Below are 17,280 nucleotides of genomic sequence, written 5' to 3'. Positions count from 1 at the left end.
TGGAGCTTTCAAATCCCCCTCAGAAATTGCTAGAAACTTGAAGTTCCTGCCCCTTGCCTCAGTGGTTCCCAGAAGCTGTGTGTGGGAGAGTTAGAGACATATTTTTTAATGACTGGAAGGTGCTCAGAGTTAGTATTGGGATCTTTTTTGTCCTTTCACCTTTTAAAGAGGGTGTATCTGGATGTTGGTGTTTCCAAATTGTTGAGCACTATTTCCTCCTCCATCACGGGACATGCATATCAAGCCCAGGCCTACTGAGGGCGTTACTTAATTCACACACTCCATTATGTGCGCAGTAGAGCTGAACATGTGTTTCTGTCAACCCCCCTCAACCACAGTCTTCAGCCTAGTGAATGTGCAGTTGGGAACTATCCCAAAGCCATTCATCAGTTCATCTGTATGATAAACAGTTTATCTGGTGTTAGTTTTCCTCTCTTTGGGTTTCCCTTCCCTCTTTGAGCTGATCTTTCCTACTGCAGCTAGTCGAGGAGGATGTTGTAACCACAGCACTTCTTATATGTTCTGTGTGCATCTCTCTTTGAGCTCAAAACCTGCCTTAGCTGCATATTTCATCTCTCTGGGCCACATGGTAATATGATGTTGCCCTCTATAGACTTTCTCTGCACCCCAGACTAGGATTGAAAGGGGTTTGACCAAACACTTAAGAAACTGGGTTCTGGTGGCAAATTTCCAATGGGTGCAAGCTTCTGGGTTGTTCAGTGAGGAATAGTTTCGGTCATGATAGATATAAAACCTAGGTCCATCATTTGGGGACTGCAAAAGCCTAGTGCTCCGGTAGCAAATAATGCACAGTGGTACCTCTGGTTACGTACTTAATTCGTTCTGAGGTCCGTTCTTAACCTGAAACTGTTCTTAACCTGAAGCACCACTTTAGCTAATGGGGCCTCCCGCTGCCGCCGCACCACTGCTGCGAGATTTCTATTCTCATCTTGAAGCAAAGTTCTTAACCCGAGGTACTATTTCTGGATTAGCAGAGTCTGTAACCTGAAGCGTATGTAACCTGAAGCGTATGCAACCTGAGGTACCACTGTACTTCAAAATGAAGGAAGGGAGGTGTTGTTTGTAGTAAAAACAGAGCACAAATTGCAGATGTTCCGAAAAGAGTGTATTGCTACCTTGATGCTGTCTCTCTTCTTTCAGTGTCATTGGCCTCTAGCACTGTGGGACCAGGAGGGCAGATTGTTCATACGGAAACAACAGAGGTGATTCTAAGAGGAGACCCCTTGAATGGCTTTGGACTGCAGCTGCAGGGAGGGATCTTTGCTACTGAAACTCTCTCTTCTCCACCTCTCATCCGATTTATTGAGCCTGACAGCCCAGCAGAGAGGTTAGAGACCTTGCTCTTGGGTTTCAAATGATAATGATAGTGTTCCCTTTTGTTAATAGAGGTGTCTCCCCACACGCAGAGGTCACATCTTTATTACCTTCCTCAGAATTCTAATTGTTTGTGACTTTGGGCTGGCACATCCGTCAAGGGAGTAGTAATAGGAAGCCCCTGCCTGCCACAAATTATCTATCAGAGAGACTACCTATTTGTGCTCCGTTTCGACACAGCTTGCTCTATTTCCTCCTCAAGACGAAACATCATCATTCTAGAGGTTTGATGATTTCTTGCTGTGTTATTCAACCTTCTAACAATCAAAGGCATCCTACCATGAAATGGTTACAATCCATTAAAATTGCACTGTAATCATCTTGGTGAGCCTGCAGCTTGATTAACCCAAAGGGCGCACTCTGCTTTATGGTCTAAATTTGACCACCCCTCATATAGCGCCAGAAGGAATAGATTCCGTTGATGTTGCATCTGCCGTCTGAGGAGCAGCAAAGAGCTTGCATCTTCTCTGGAATAACAATTCATTTCGTTCTTCTCAGAAAAGGCACCTGTCCTCATATTGGGTGCACTTCCAAGAGGCATTAGCCAGCAGGTGAGGGACCTCAGGCCTAGGGTGGAGGGGGAAATGTGGCCCTCCACATCTCTGCCTGGCCCTCGGAGCCACATTCCTCACCAGCCCTGCTTGTGCCCTCCGAGAGTGATTTTTGCCTGGCTGGAATGTGTCCTTGGACTCTGGTAATGCTTCTTGATTGCTTCTTGGGTGGAGGACAGAGAAAGGCGTGTAGAGGGAGCAGCCTACTGCTCAATTCTCATTCATTGTTCCACCTGCCTTTGCCTCTAGCCTTGCTCACCACTGACACGTGGCCCCCAAAAGGTTGCCTGAAAGCAAATGTGGCCCTAGGGCTGGAAAAAGTTCGTCCTCCCTACATTATCTGAACCATGCACAAATATATATTTGCTTTGTATTAGATTGATATGTGTTCATGAGACATGATGAATAAACATAGGCTGGAAATGAGAAAGGTAACAACATACAGGCAGCGACCGGTTTAGGTGCATTTGATATGTGTGTGACCATGCATGCGTGCATCATGTCAAACCCAGAAGTGACCTGAAAACGTCACAAAAAGGGGAAAAACGGGGTGTTTGCAGGCTTTCTCAATGGGTGTTCTGATTATATGCGATTTCAGATAAGTGTGCAGTGCCTCAGAACAGAAGCCCCACACGAATCGGTCGCTGCCTGTACCTAAGTAGTAACCAGCATGATGCCCCCCTCCAGATGTTGCTGGATTAGAACTCTGATCAGCCCCAACTTTGATCAGCCCCTGCCACCCTTGTCAGTGGTGAAGGCTGTTGAGAGTCAAAGTTCAACAACATATGGAGAGTCACAGATTTTCCCCACCCTTGCTTTAGGAAATCAGTTTGTATGTGTCTTCCTTTTGTTATCCATAGCTCCCATTTTGCCCAAGTAGCCATTTTGGCACAGGATATCGTTATCAAAGTCACCCACCCACAGTGCTAGCGCAAGTGTAGTGCAGACTGTAATTGCGGTGTAGAATGTGGTTGCATTGTGTCGCCTGTAGTTGTTGGGTGAAAGGAATCAAATCTGAGCTGGTTTGGTTTTTGCTTGTGAGTTAATTTACACCGAAGTAAATGCAGTGAACCCCAACTGCATTTTTATCACACCTTTCCTTGAAGGAGCTAAGACCAGCAATAAGATCTGAAAGAAAAAAATGGATCCAGGTATTGCTGCTTTTACTCCCGGCAGTTTGGGTGGACTTCATGGTTATGAAATCACCAGTTTGTTTGCTTTAAAACAACACACAAATAAATAAACAGATCAGGCTTCAACAAAGCTTGCAGTTCCAGAGGGCTTGGAATCAGCCCAGGTTTTTTTATGCTATTGCGAAAGCTCCAAGCAAAAAAAAGCAATGTGTTGCTGTATGGACTTGCCTGAATTGAATGAGTCATGCATTTAGCTTTTTCCTTCCATGCCTGCCCGGCAGGATTCTCTTTGTTAGTTGTTTGTTCCCTCCACTCATGTGGAGATTGACAATATCTGCCCAGCTAAGCTGGGTACAGTTTTACCTGGGGTCTGGAACATCACTGGTAACCCCAAAGGGTAGCTTCTGTAAGTTACACTGCACCACCTGTTCAATCAATGCAACATCATCCTTTGGAATTGTTCATTTGGGACATATTGTGTAAGACTCCTGGGTTTTTAATTGAGGTTATGCCTTGTGGCCAGCTATATCTGGCAGCGCACAGAAGGCCCAATCAATTTCTAGGTTTTGTTACTTGTCCAATAGATTGTTAAGCACAAAACCCATAAATGGAGGGCCATGCTCTGCGCTGTGAGTCACACATTTGCACAGGAGTGGTTAATATTCATGCCAGGTGACTTCAGACCCCAGACTCATCAGCAGGAATCAGACTGGAGGTTGGGAGGATTAGATTCATTGCAGAGGGCCAAGGAAACGTTGCCACAGAAGTGTGAGGTGGGCGGATTTTGCTTTATGCTTTTGGGGTCTGGCTGCCATGTTTGTTTGTTTGTTTGTTTCATTTATATTTCACTATTTCTCCAAGGAGCTCAAGGTGGCAAACATGGTTCTCCCCCTCCTTATTTAATCCCTGTGAGGTATAGGTTAGGCTGAGAGGCTGTAACTGGCCCAAAGTCACCCATTGAGTTTCATGGCTGAGTGGAGATTTGAACTCCAGTCTCTCAGTTCCTGGTCTGGCACTAACCACTACACCTCATAGTGACCAGGTTTCTAGTGACCCTGGATGGCTTTGCTCATTTTCTTGCTCTACCCACACTCCTATTTCTTCTACCTTCTGGATAGTTTTGTTGAACAATACAAAACAAAAAAACAAAACAAAACCCCCTAACCATTAGTGATATTTGCGGTTTGGTAAACCTTTCCTTCTTTCTTCCCCAGGTTAGCCCATATAAAATCCTTTAAAATCCGGATTGCAGCAGACACCTTGAATATTCTTTTTTTATAGGAAGGCAGGATAGAAATATTGAAAATCAATTAATAAATACTTTTATCTCTAAAAGACACATTCTGCAAATACTGACCTTTCAGATCCTGCGAATGATTTTTTTTCCCCTTGAGAAAGATTCAAACAAGATAGAGTAGCCGGTTTGCATCAACAAATGCTGGTTAAACACTGAGATAAAAACAGGGCAGTATCAGAGATGAAACAGATTTACTCACAATTTCCCCATCTCCCAATTCCCCTTTGCAGCTTTTGATATTAGCACTCTCCAGTGAAGTTAGTAGGTAACTTTTTTTCCCTTCTTCTGTTGAACAGTTAATATATCTTTTGCAGACACTGTGTTTAGTATTTTGGTAGTCCAGACTGTTTTACTCTGGGGTTTCCCAGACTGTGTCTTCTTCTCTGCCCCTTTTGAGGGTGGAGAGTGTTGTAATTTTATCATAAAAAATCAGTGCATTTAACAGAAACTCATTCTGGCTTTCCCCTCATGCTCCCTGATGCATAAGCAAGGGAAGGAGCTCCATATTAAAAGTCACATGCCTGCATGCTATTTAAAACCCTATTTTGATGCCTCCAGCTTTGCTATTGAACTCATCCCACCTCCAGGAGGTCAGTTTTCTTCTTCACCTTCAATGCTAGCATCCCTTGACTGTGGCCTCCAATTCAGTACGGATGCCATTATGTGTACGAGCATTGCACACATTTCTGCCTATGGAAACAAATCTGTTGACCCAATTTTATGCACAGTGCAGAGAGCTTGTTCTGGCAGTCACTATTCATGCGTGGTGGTCAGCGTGAAGACAGCAAATGTTTGAATTTAAAAGGCTGTCATTTTGAGAAGGGGGAGGTAAACAGGCCCATTTCTCAGCTTATGCTAGCTGAATGAGAAAACTGAATATTTCCTTTCTAGATACTTCAGTGAGTCTCCACTTCAAATTCTCCCCTCCTAGTCAGAATATGAACACTTATTCTACCTCCTCTTTTTCTTTTTAATAATTTTAATAATGTCATATTGTTTATAATTTGTAGCCAAAAAGCAGTAGCAGACGCAAGCATTGTCAAATCATAGAGAGGAAAAATAAAATCAAAGTGTAATAGAATCAAAGTGTAGATATAAGAGGAGTTCTGAGAATTTCTGGATCACACAACTGAGGCTCCCCTGAGTCTTTGTGCACCTCAGGAGTCAACACTAGACATTTCTGATTTGTACATCAGCAGGAAGTATGGGGAACCCATGGCCCTTTGCATCTTTGTTGGACTCCAACTCCCATCTGCATGGCCAATGGTCAGGAATGATGGGAATTGGAGTCCAGCAAGAACTGGAGTGTCATCAGTTCCCCATCCCGTTCTATAGTGGTAGTAGATAAGCTTTATTGTACTAGCCAAAGGCCATGACGAAACCATACAGACACTATCAAAGAAATAAATATCTATAAATCTATTTATCAAAACAGAACCTCTGCCTAAACCATCAGAATCATAAAATGTAGGAGCACACATAAATTAGGGGTCTCCACACACCTCCGTTCTATAGCAAGATGCTAACCCTTATTTCTCTCCCAGTTTCTGCTCACCAGTTTTGATGGGGACTTATGATGCTGCCATTCAGCTTGCTTGATCTATCAGTTCATCCAGATGTTTTCCAGTTTTGGTTGTCCAATATAGGGGAGGGGGTATTGTTTTACACGATGCCTCATTGAGCTTCAGAGGTGATCATATCACTTCCAACTTGCAGCATGAGGCTTGCGGTGGCTCAGGAGGAAGACTGGAACTCATCTGTTTCACATGGTGCTCCTGAGGTGCTTGGAGTCTCTCCAAAGCAGAGCGCAAGGCAGATGAGTCCTACTGCCCTTTCCTGAGCATGGAGTCATCTCCACAGTCATGTGGTCCCACTAAAGCATTTGGATCACCTCCAAAGCGGTGCAGGCAACCCCTCGGCTCCTTCCCCAGCTCTGAGCATTAATCACACTCACTACAGCAAGGACGAAAGCTTGCCGGGGCAAGTCAATGGAGCTCTTGCTCCATGTAACCTAGTGCTATCTATTTAACTGGAAGTGGCTTCAAAGCACGTCTTTTGCTGCCGAGCAACAGCCTCTCACCAAAAGCATGTAGAGCCTCTGATAACGCAGGGTGTGCTTTCAAAACACAGTTTACGTTACGTGGAACTATGCCCTAATCTTGGTAAAGAGGCTAATATGTTTTGACTGGATGTGATTTTTTACCTCAGCCCACCACACATATGGCTCCCATTTTGTTTCAGTTGTGCTATAGTAATAGGCCCTTAATTCTTTTGCCACCACTTCCTCTCCCCTTGACTTCGCTTACATGTAACAGGCCAGAATGTATATTATGTGAGGTAATTCAGAGATGACCACAGAGCGAGAAATGCTCCTGCTGCTGGGTAACCACTGAGAGCCCAAACAGAGGCCATTTGATTCCTTTCTCCTCAAGGGTACCTTTGTTTCAGGTCATTGCTTGCAATGATGAGGCTGTGCTTAGAACTAATTTAGTGTGCCTTCCAGTTAGTAAAGAGAGGAGGCTCACCATCTTATTTTTCCTGCTATCTTTAGAAATTAATTTGTGTCCCATCTGTTGTCCAGTTGGAAGGACTGTGTGGCTGCCCTTTTTGAAGAAGAAAAGGCCTACCCCTGGCCCCTTTCTCAGCCAGAAGCACCTTAAAAGTGCAATTATTTCCTGCTGCAAACTTGCAAGCAAGGGCCAAACTAGATACCCTTTGCCCTAACAGCTTATGTTTTTAAATAAAAACAAGAGCTTTCCCTGCCATTCTGGATTTCATTTCCCCACTTGAAATCCCTTTTCCACCTTCTTTCCAATCCATGGTAGAAGAGAACCAGCATGACCAGTGGTCAGGGATGATGGGAGTTGTAGTCCAACAACATCTGGGGACCCACAGGTTGAGAACCGCTGCTCTATACCATTAGCCAGCAGAAATAAAAATTGCCTTTTGCTATTTATTTATTTTTAATGTACATGACTTGTAGAGTTTCAGGTGCCACTTATGCAATTGGCTTATCAAGTAGCTCTTCATTAATAGAATCACAGAACTGTAGAGTTGGAAGGGACCTCAAGGATCATCTGGTCCAACCCCCTGACATGCAGGAATCTCAGCTAAAGCACCTGTAAGTTCCCCCCGTTGCATCTCCACAGCAGGACCCTGGCTTTGCATGAACTATTATTTTTATTTTATTTTATTTTATTGAATGTTGCTTTTCTTTAATAAATAAAAAAGGCTGCAATTTATCCACCCACCACATAAGCGCAACTTCCCACTGTTACACGTGGAATGCATGTTGAGCCACTTTCGCTAGCGTAAGGCTCCTATGAATATAGTCCTTAAAAGTCTCAGTTTGTGTGTGTTCTTTTAATTTTATGGATTCCACAAAAGCCTTAGTGAAAGAACTGGAAACAACAAAGGAAGAGGAAGCCAAATGCTTGATTAAAAAACTAACCAAAGCATTTTTTTGCAAGTGCTGGTCACATTTTCAGACTGTCCCTGTAACAATGGCAAGTGCTTCATGCACATTCGTTCCCATGAACTTTGCACTTGAGAACCTCTGGGTATACAAGCCATTATTATTATGAAATTGAAAGGGAGTGGTAGGTCTCAAATTCCCCGGGATCACAGAAAAGTAGGACTTGGTTGGGCTCATGTTTTCCATGAGTCTAGTACAGCAAAGGGAGGCCAAGCCGGGGGCAAGGGGAATTCATTGATTTGAATTCTGAATTTTCTATTGAAGAAGTTAACAGTGGCATCTCATGCCAGTGCCTTTGTTAGGCGATCATGGTTTCATGTCACAAAATTTTATAAACCTGCAAGATTTGAGTGTGAAACATCCTGTTAACTCTGTTCAGTCTACTAATAAGGGAGATAAAAAGCTTTTGACTCGGCTTATTAAAACTATCTAATGCATAGAGCAAAAGGATGTTAATATATATAACCGACTTTCTCCTACTTATCTGTACTCCACAAGATGGTTTGACGATATTGCCTAGAAGCACGGTGCAGTGGTTATAAAAATAGCAGTTAAAGTAATGGATCCTTCGCAGTCCTGGATGGATACTTTAGAAACATCTCAAATTGATAAAAAGAGCAGCTTCTGCAATTCCTCAAATACTTCTCCAGCCATTCATAATAACTACTGGACAGAAGGGAGTTTACGAAAAGGGAGGAGTGTGACTGTTGTCTCTTTAACCAGAAAATAAGAACATCTGGATTTAAGCCAACTAAGTGACTGCATGAGTGGAACAACCTTTGCTCACACAACTGAACTACTTCTCCCTCACCTATACCCACACCATCCACAAATCTATTCCAGAGGGTTGGGGAAAGCCTCAGAGCTCATTCATTAAATTTGTTGTATGCCACCATGGTGTCAGTACATAAATGACAATTAACAGATTGATGTCTTGTTTCATACCCAGATCCTTTTTGCTCAACAGTTTTTATTTCTCTTCATTTCTTGCTGTGCTCTGCCTGTTGCTTGACTCCTCCTTGCTCTCCTATAACATCAGAGTTAGTTGTTGCAAAACACCAAGCAGCAGTTGCCTTATGCCAAGTGCATGCCAAGGCAATCCTGGAGTTGTGTCTTATAATAATATTGGCTTTTCAGCACTGTTAAGCAGCACCCATGTGTATTTGGCTTCAAGAGAGGAAATTACAAGGGATAAATGATTACCCAATTTGTTGAGACATTGAGGTGAACCCACAGACTTGTAGCTTGTGCTATTACCCACATATTAATCAGAGCAGTGTGTAATGTTCAGTGCCATTAGTCTAGGCGCCAGTGGGCTCCGGCATGCTTAATGTGACTTTTGTAGCATTAGACATGGTTTCAGAGCAAGGGCACCTCTCAGTTTTTCTGTCTTCAATACAGCTTTGATCTTAGTTGTAGTGAGATACATAATATGTACACACACAAACACACACACACATAACGCTGTACTGTTTTTAACACTGATTGGGAGCCGCCCAGAGTGGCTGGGGAAACTCAGCCAGATGGGCGGGGTATAAATAATAAATTATTATTATTATTATTATTATTATTATTATTATTATTATTATTATTATATGGTGTCAGGAAGATGTTTAATCTAAGAATAGAAACAATTTCAGCAGGAGCTGGCATTAATTTGCAGAACACATCTTAAAATTCTCCAAAACATGTCAGGCTCCATCATCCATGTGCAAAGATGATTCTGTGTTCTGTTGGGGCATCTCAGAACTTCACACCAGGAGTGGGGGACCTCTTCAGCCAAAGGGGCACATTCCCTTATCGACATTCTTCGGGGGTGGGGCACCTGCTAGTAGTGGGTGTGGCCAGAAGCAACAGTGGGTGGAGTGATGAATGTGATTCATAGCTTTGTACAAGAAGCTGCATTCAAGCCACACAGAAGTCAGGGGTTTTGCATACACACAGGCACGTCCCTCCCTCCAGGCGAGCAAGAGGCATCATTATCACTTTCCAGCCAGGCAAAAGTACTTCAAGGTGTGGAGCCAGCTTGTGAGTAGCATGGCCTGGGGTGTCGCTTGGGGAGAGTCCCAGTGACCAAACATAGAGAGGCCTGAGGGGCTGAGGATCCCCACCAGTGCCTCACACTCATACTCTGGTTGCCCACCTTTATTACTGCTCTGACTGGTGTCTTTGAAAAAGGAGCCTGAGGGTCTCTATGAGTCTCTTGCCTTTCCTGATCTCTCCCATGTTTTTCCTCCACTCTGGACTGCAGGTGTGGCCTCCTGCAAGTTGGAGATAGGGTGCTTTCCATCAACAGCATTGCAACAGAAGATGGGACAATGGAAGAAGCCAACCAGCTCTTGCGGGATGCAGCACTTACTAACAAGGTTGTGCTGGAGATTGAATTTGATGTAGCAGGTATGGAAACAATTGTTTGATACAGCCCCAAACTCCCTTTTAATGGTGCTTCTTTGTCTTCAGACAATATCTTAAAACTGCAGATTTAACGGATTTTGGAGGCAGCACCAGGTTGTTTTCAGCAGTTGAGAAATTAGATCAGGCTCATGAACTCAGTTGTTTCTTAACAAGTACTCCTTCTTGCAGCTAGAAACAGAGGGTTTCCCTCAAGCTTCTAGCATCGCTTCAGTATACTTTTGGAACAGCCTTTGGGAAAGCCTCAAGCATACCATCAGTGGTATTGCAACTTTAGTGGAACTTAACTAGGAGAGGGACTGTGGCCCAATGGCAGAGAACATACTTTCCACACACATACATACACACACACACACACACACACACACACACACACATATACACATACACACACACAAAATACCTGGTAGATGTTTTTAGATGTTTTAATTGTTTTACCATTTATGTGTTGGCTACCCAGGGCTCCTTTGGCAGGAAGTCTGGGATGGAAATAAGTGAATTAATTAATACTATGATCTCCTCTTCAAATACCATCTTTGTGTTAGGGATGGGATGTTTGAAATACCTCTTAGCTGCGTGCTCCCACAATTTATCTTCACAAGTTGTGAGTGACGCAGCACAGCTCAGCAAAGCAATGTGGAACTGCATTATCCTTTCTTGTCAAATCTTCTTGGTTCTACAGAATCGGTCATTCCCAGCAGTGGTACCTTTCACGTGAAGCTACCCAAGAAAAGAGGTGTGGAGCTTGGGATTACTATCAGCTGTAAGTATGGCTCAGGTTACAGCTGCTTACTTAGAAGTTGTATTCATGTCAGGTTTTCTCCAGGTCCACCATATGTGTGGTGCTGCCCCTTGAAAATAGTTTCAAGCTGCAACTGCTGCAAAATGCTGTGGGTGTCACCGCTTTTTATTTATAAACTCAGTATTCCAAAAGATATGGGATGCGGGTAGTGCTGTGGGTTAACCCACAGAGCCTAGGACTTGCCAATCAGAAGGTCGGCGGTTCGAATCCCCGCGACGGGGTGAGCTCCTGTTGCTCGGTCCCAGCTCCTGCCAACCTAGCAGTTCGAAAGCACATCAAAGTGCAAATAGATAAATAGGTACCGCTCCGGCGGTAAGGTAAACGGCATTTCCGTGCACTGCTCTGGTTCACCAGAAGCGGCTTAGTCATGCTGGCCACATGCCCGGAAGCTGTACGCCGGCTCCCTCAGCCAGTAAAGCGAGAAGAGCGCCGCAACCCCAGAGTCGGCCGTGACTGGACCTAATGGTCAGGGGTCCCTTTACCTTTTTATTCCAAAAATTAGTAATTTCAATAAATCCTAATAGTTTCACATTTTGATATTTATCCAAAGTTCACACTTAAATCAGTCAAGGCATCTTAGTAGAATTACATCAGATTAGTTCCTGGCTGCATCTAGTGTTGTGACCATTATATTTAATATTCAAATTCCAGATGAGTGCATACTTAAAAATAAAACTAAATAGCCATAGCTACATCACCACCTCTTGACTATAAAATGGAACCAATAGTGGCTGGCATCATAGGGCTTTTGTGAATATGAACATAATTATGAAACAATTAAGAAACAATAATGTAACTGATGATGGTATGTCAAGTGCAGGTGATCAAAGCATGTGATACTTGCTGCAAAACAGATACTTGCTGAGTTTTGCAGTAAGTGGAGTAAACAACTGGTCCTTTTAAAATAAGTTGTGTAATATGTAATGTGCCTCTTCTGGCCTCAGCTGGAATACTTTAATTCAAATACTTTAATTAAAGTCTTAGTTAAAATAGCATCTCCGAGGATTGCTTGAGAGGGTCACATCTTGCAAGACATCATTTTGTCTAATCATGATTAAAACTCTTCCTGTACTGTATAAGTTTCACAAAATATTTTGAACTTGTAAGCAGGTCAAGATCAATTCATATGTTTCCTTTCAATGTGATGAAAACTTTTTTCATTTAGGTACGTTTTACCATGTGGTAGAATCTACCTCAGGAGTTAGCACAAGTTTGAAAAGGATCTGTGATCTCGCCAAATGATTTGTGGTTGACACCAAATAGTTTAGTAATAGCAATGTCAGAAAGTCCTTTTCCTCCTTCGTAAATTAAAGCGCAATCCTATGCATATCGACTCAGAAGTAAGCTCCATTGAGTTCAGTGGGATTTATTCCTAGGTCAGTGTGTTTAAGATTGCAGTCTGAGGCTGCTGAAAGCAACAAAACGTGGAGGGGAGGAACACCAGGAGTAGATTTTTATGTGAAAAGACTGTGGTTTTAAGACTAGCACTGAAAACCATGTTAGAAGCCCTGATCTTACTACCGCAGACAGGGGACACTTTCAACACATGTACATTGGTAGTATGTGAAGCAGAATTTAACCCTCCTCAGAAATAGCTTTGTGAATTGTTCTGTTCTGTATTCAGGATTTGGAGGAGAGCTTGAAAGGAATATCCTGCTAGAACAATGTTTAATTTATAAACCCTGTCTTAAGTTAATGGATTCTACAGAAGTATTCTAGTAGTAGTAGATTTTTATGCTGACTGCTCCTCTTTTGTAATTCAGACCTGAAATGTATTTTGTCCTGTGTATATTTGTGTTCCTCAGCTATCCTTGAGTTCTCACGGCTTTTTTAAATCATCTCTCTCCCCCTGCAAACCCTTATGAACACTTTGTTTCTGAGATGTGGCTTTATTGCTGTATTAGACTTTGTTTAATTACACATTTCCCAAATGCTGCTTTGTCTCAATCAATAGTAGAAGGTGTTTTATAACTGGCAGAGTCACTGGTGCATGTGAGTTATGTGCTCAAGCTCCTCTGAGGGGAATAATTTCCCAGTCCAAGTCATTATGCATCCTATTAAAAACACAAAATGGACATGTGTTTTGAGACACTTCATCTATCATACCATAAAGCAGAAGTAGACAGGCTCCCTGCAGATATTGTGGAAGCATGCCTACGAATCAGGAAAAGTAAATAAGAATGCTGAACATCCTTCCTCTTTTGTTGTGCTGAGACATGAGCTGGTACCCTCAAAACATGGAATCACCCTTAAATGTCCCTTAGTGTGAATACTGTGATCCATACAAAGGCAGCCAGCTGGCCGAGTTGTGGGCTCAATTGGTGCAGTTACTAGCAAGACTGAGATCTCTTTACTTGCCAGCTGCAACAATGAAGGCAAGCAGGGCTCAGGAAAGGTAGCTTGTGAAATAGTATCAAGTTGGTTTGAGAACAGCTTGCATTTCTGTTGTCAAAATGCCTGGTTATTGATCTGCAGAAATGTCACAAAGCTAAGCGTGTTTAATGTAGTAATACCTAAGAAAGAGAGTGTTTGATTGAGGTTTCTCCAGATTTCTTCTGCGGAGAATATTTTAACTTCTAAGCCTCAGACTCAGACTACAGTGAAATTTGGATCAGAAGCCATACATACGCAGACATACGTACACATGAGTCTTCTGGTGCAATGAAGCATTATATAAGGAAGTTTTTTTAAAAAAAGAAATTATAATTCCAAACAGCCTGTGATTAGCCTGTAGTTAGCAATTGGTGGGATGGTGAGCCTCAATCATATAGGCTGCATTCAGACATCACACTGAATTTTGGTTTAGCAAGATGTGAACAAAGCTAGCCTTCTTCCAGGCTGACTCCCTTCTCTTTCCTTCTGTGTGACCAAAAGTCTGCAAGCTTTAGCTTCTACTCTTGGATAGCCGCAGTTTGTTATGTTGAATAACTTCAGTTTGTCAGTCTGGGCAACCTGACAAGCCATGGGGTGCTCAGTGGTACAGCTGATCCCTGCAGAAGACAGCTTTGATAGTACTGCGCTTTGCACTTGAGAAAGTCATAGCACCATAGAGTTGGAAGGAACCGCAAGGGCCAATCTAGTCCAACCCCCTGCAATGCAGGAATCTTTCCCCCCAATGTGGGGCTCAAACCCATGACTCTTGAGGTTAAGAGTCTCATTCTCTACTGACAGAGCTATGCCAAGTTCCAAGCAGAAAGCCTGCAAAGTCGCTTACACTGTGGTTCTCAAGCTTTGCGCAAGGGACTTTTACAAGAGGGCGAGACAACTCACCTGACAATCACCTGATGTCATAACAACACCTAGTGATTGGCAGGCAAGTTGCCCCACCCACCTGTAAAAATTGACCTATGGGAGTGGGATCTGCCTGCCAGGCCAAAATGGTTTCCCACCCCTGCTATAGTACATAGAACCATAGGAAACAAGGACAATGTCATTTTCATTCACAACTCAAGAAGGCATGGTGGAGTTCTGGTAGAATAGAATGGAGATATACATGAAGCCTTTAATATGAATTGCCAGATAATAAGCCTGAGCTGCATATAATGGCTCCATGAATTAAAAACAAAGCAAACCCATTCCAATTTCAGCATTGGATTAAAAGGCCAGCTGAAAGAAAACCTGAGTAGTGAACAGGAAGAGGTGGCACTTGCCCGTGAGAGTTTAATTTGGCTAATAAGATTTAGTAGGGTTAATTGAATACTAATTGACTGCTGATCAGTAGTCCCCTAAATTAGTTTGTATGATTTGCATATTGGGAGGAGCATCACAGAACAATCAGTACGATACTGAATTACTTTTAAGAGGAGAGTTTGCCTTGTTTAATATTATTAAGCTTTTTTTTTTTTTTGTAAAGTGTTCTAATTATATGTGACTTTGTTGTTGTTTAGTCGTTTAGTCGTGTCCGACTCTTCGTGACCCCATGGACCAGAGCACGCCAGGCACCTCTGTCCTCCACTACCTCCCGCAGTTTGGTCAGACTCATGTTTGTGGCTTCGAGAACACTATCCAACCATCTCATCCTCTGTCGCCCCCTTCTCCTTGTGCCCTCCATCTTTCCCAGCATCAGTGTCTTCTCCAGGGAGTCTTCTCTTCTCATGAGGTGGCCAAAGTACTGGAGCCTCAGCTTCACGATCTGTCCTTCCAGTGAGCACTCAGGGCTGATTTCCTTAAGAATGGATGCGTTTGATCTTCTTGCAGTCCATGGGACTCTCAAGAGTCTTCTCCAGCACCATAATTCAAAAGCATCAATTCTTCGGCGATCAGCCTTCTTTATGGTCCAGCTCTCACTTCCATACATCACTACTGGGAAAACCATGGCTTTAACTATACGGACCTTTGTTGGCAAGGTGACGTCTCTACTTCTCAAGATGCTGTCTAGGCCTGTCATTGCCCTTCTCCCAAGAAGCAGGCGTCTTTTAATTTCGTGGCTGCTGTCACCATCTGCAGTGATCATGGAGCCCAAGAAAGTAAAATCTCTCACTGCCTCCATTTCTTCCCCTTCTATTTGCCAGGAGGTGATGGGACCAGTGGCCATGATCTTCGTTTTTTTGATGTTGAGCCTCAGACCATATTTTGCGCTCTCCTCTTTCACCCTCATTAAAAGGTTCTTTAATTCCTCCTCACTTTCTGCCATCAAGGTTGTGTCATCTGCATATCTGAGGTTGTTGATATTTCTTCCGGCAATCTTAATTCCAGCTTGGGATTCATCCAGCTCAGCCTTTCGCATGATGTATTCTGCGTATAAATTAAATAAGCAGGGACTATTTAAAGCAAATTGAATTGTTACCAGTTCTGTTGAATTCTGGGCTGGAAATTCTTTTAATTACTGGTGTGCAGAACAGCTTCCTAGACCTATGTTGCTACATCCAAATTAAATATCATTAAGCCTGTTTTGAAAAGCGTAATTCAAATTTTGCCATTGACAAACCAGCTCCAGAGACCGAATTATTTCTTCTCTGATGGTATCTTCTTTTGTGCTTATTAGTGAGTGGGTTGCTGCATTCAGCAATAATGTGTGTTGTACCAGGACAAATGTAGGCCTAGTGTGCATGTCTAACTTTTATGAGAGAAGTGTTGTTTGGGGCAATTACCAGGCCAATTCATGGAGAGTTGGATTATTTTATGCCTCTGCTATCTGTAAGAGCCCTTCAACAAGTTAACCTTAATAAATGCTGGGAAATGTCTGGGAGTAAGATCCATTGGACTCGGCTAGCTATACATCTGAGTACATGTGTAGAGAATTGCAGTGCTAGACCTTTCTGCCTACTTCTACTATTGCTGATATGCTATAATAATGTTTGATTGGACTATGCATAAAGGTAAGGGGACCCCTGACCATTAGGTCTAGTCGTGGCCGACTCTGGGGTTGCGGCGCTCATCTTGCTTTATTGGCCAAGGGAGCCGGCGTACAGCTTCCAGGTCATGTGGCCAGCATGACTAAGCCGCTTCTGGCGAACCAGAGCAGCGCACGGAAACACTGTTTACCTTCCCGCCGGAGCGGTACCTATTGATCTACTTGCACTTTGACGTGCTTTCGAACTGCTAGGTTGGCAGGAGCTGGGACCAAGCAACGGGAGCTCACCCTGTCGCGGGGATTTGAACCGTCAACCTTCTGATCGGCAAGTCCTAGGCTCTGTGGTTTAACCCACAGCGCCACCCGTGTCCCTCTAGGAGTATGCATAGGTACTGACTAATTGCATTTTTATATTATTCAACAGAGGCGAATTTGTTCAACTAGGAAGGGGAAAAAAACAGGAGAAAGATCTGAACAGCTTTGGAACCGATTCTTGCTATCTCCCTCTATACCATTTCTGTGGTAAAAATGCCCTTAGTTTTAAACAGGTATCGGATGTCCTGGTCTGCCCACAATCAGATGTGGCTGAGAAAAAGATAATGAAGTGAAATGCTTCCTGGCAAGAAGCCGTCCTCTTGGATTCCCTCTACAGTCCTATGTGACAGGGCTGGGGGAACTTCAGGCCAATGGATTGAATGTGGCCCTCAGGCCTGCTTGGGATCTGTCCGTGAGCTGCGATAGTGCCTGCTGCTTGCCTGGAGGGAGGACGCAATGGGTGGACATGTATGTTGGAACCTCTGGATTTTGTGTGACTGGAACGCAGCCTGCTGTGCAAAGATAATAGTCACATGTGTTGCTCCATTCACTTTTATCTCTGGCCTTCCCCACAACTAGCATGCAGCCTCTGAAAGGTTGCTCACAA

General features: G+C 43.4%; 1 protein-coding gene across 5 annotated transcripts in view; it reads left to right on the top strand.

The window, feature by feature from the left end:
• GRIP2 (glutamate receptor interacting protein 2) overlaps window positions 1-17,280 on the top strand; it is a 371,385-nt gene that overhangs the window by 330,526 nt on the left and 23,579 nt on the right. For all 5 annotated transcript variants that reach the window (XM_053378049.1, XM_053378050.1, XM_053378053.1 and 2 more), the window contains exons 12-14: window positions 1,162-1,348; window positions 10,103-10,248; window positions 10,946-11,026. In XM_053378049.1, the coding sequence (XP_053234024.1) occupies window positions 1,162-1,348; window positions 10,103-10,248; window positions 10,946-11,026 (414 nt within the window). The remainder of the gene's footprint in view (window positions 1-1,161; window positions 1,349-10,102; window positions 10,249-10,945; window positions 11,027-17,280) is intronic.

This window comes from Podarcis raffonei, chromosome 2 (assembly GCF_027172205.1).
Source record: "Podarcis raffonei isolate rPodRaf1 chromosome 2, rPodRaf1.pri, whole genome shotgun sequence".
Taxonomy (NCBI): Eukaryota; Metazoa; Chordata; class Lepidosauria; order Squamata; family Lacertidae; genus Podarcis; species Podarcis raffonei.
Note: the sequence above shows the minus strand (reverse complement) of the source record. Positions and strands in the feature narration are given on the sequence as shown.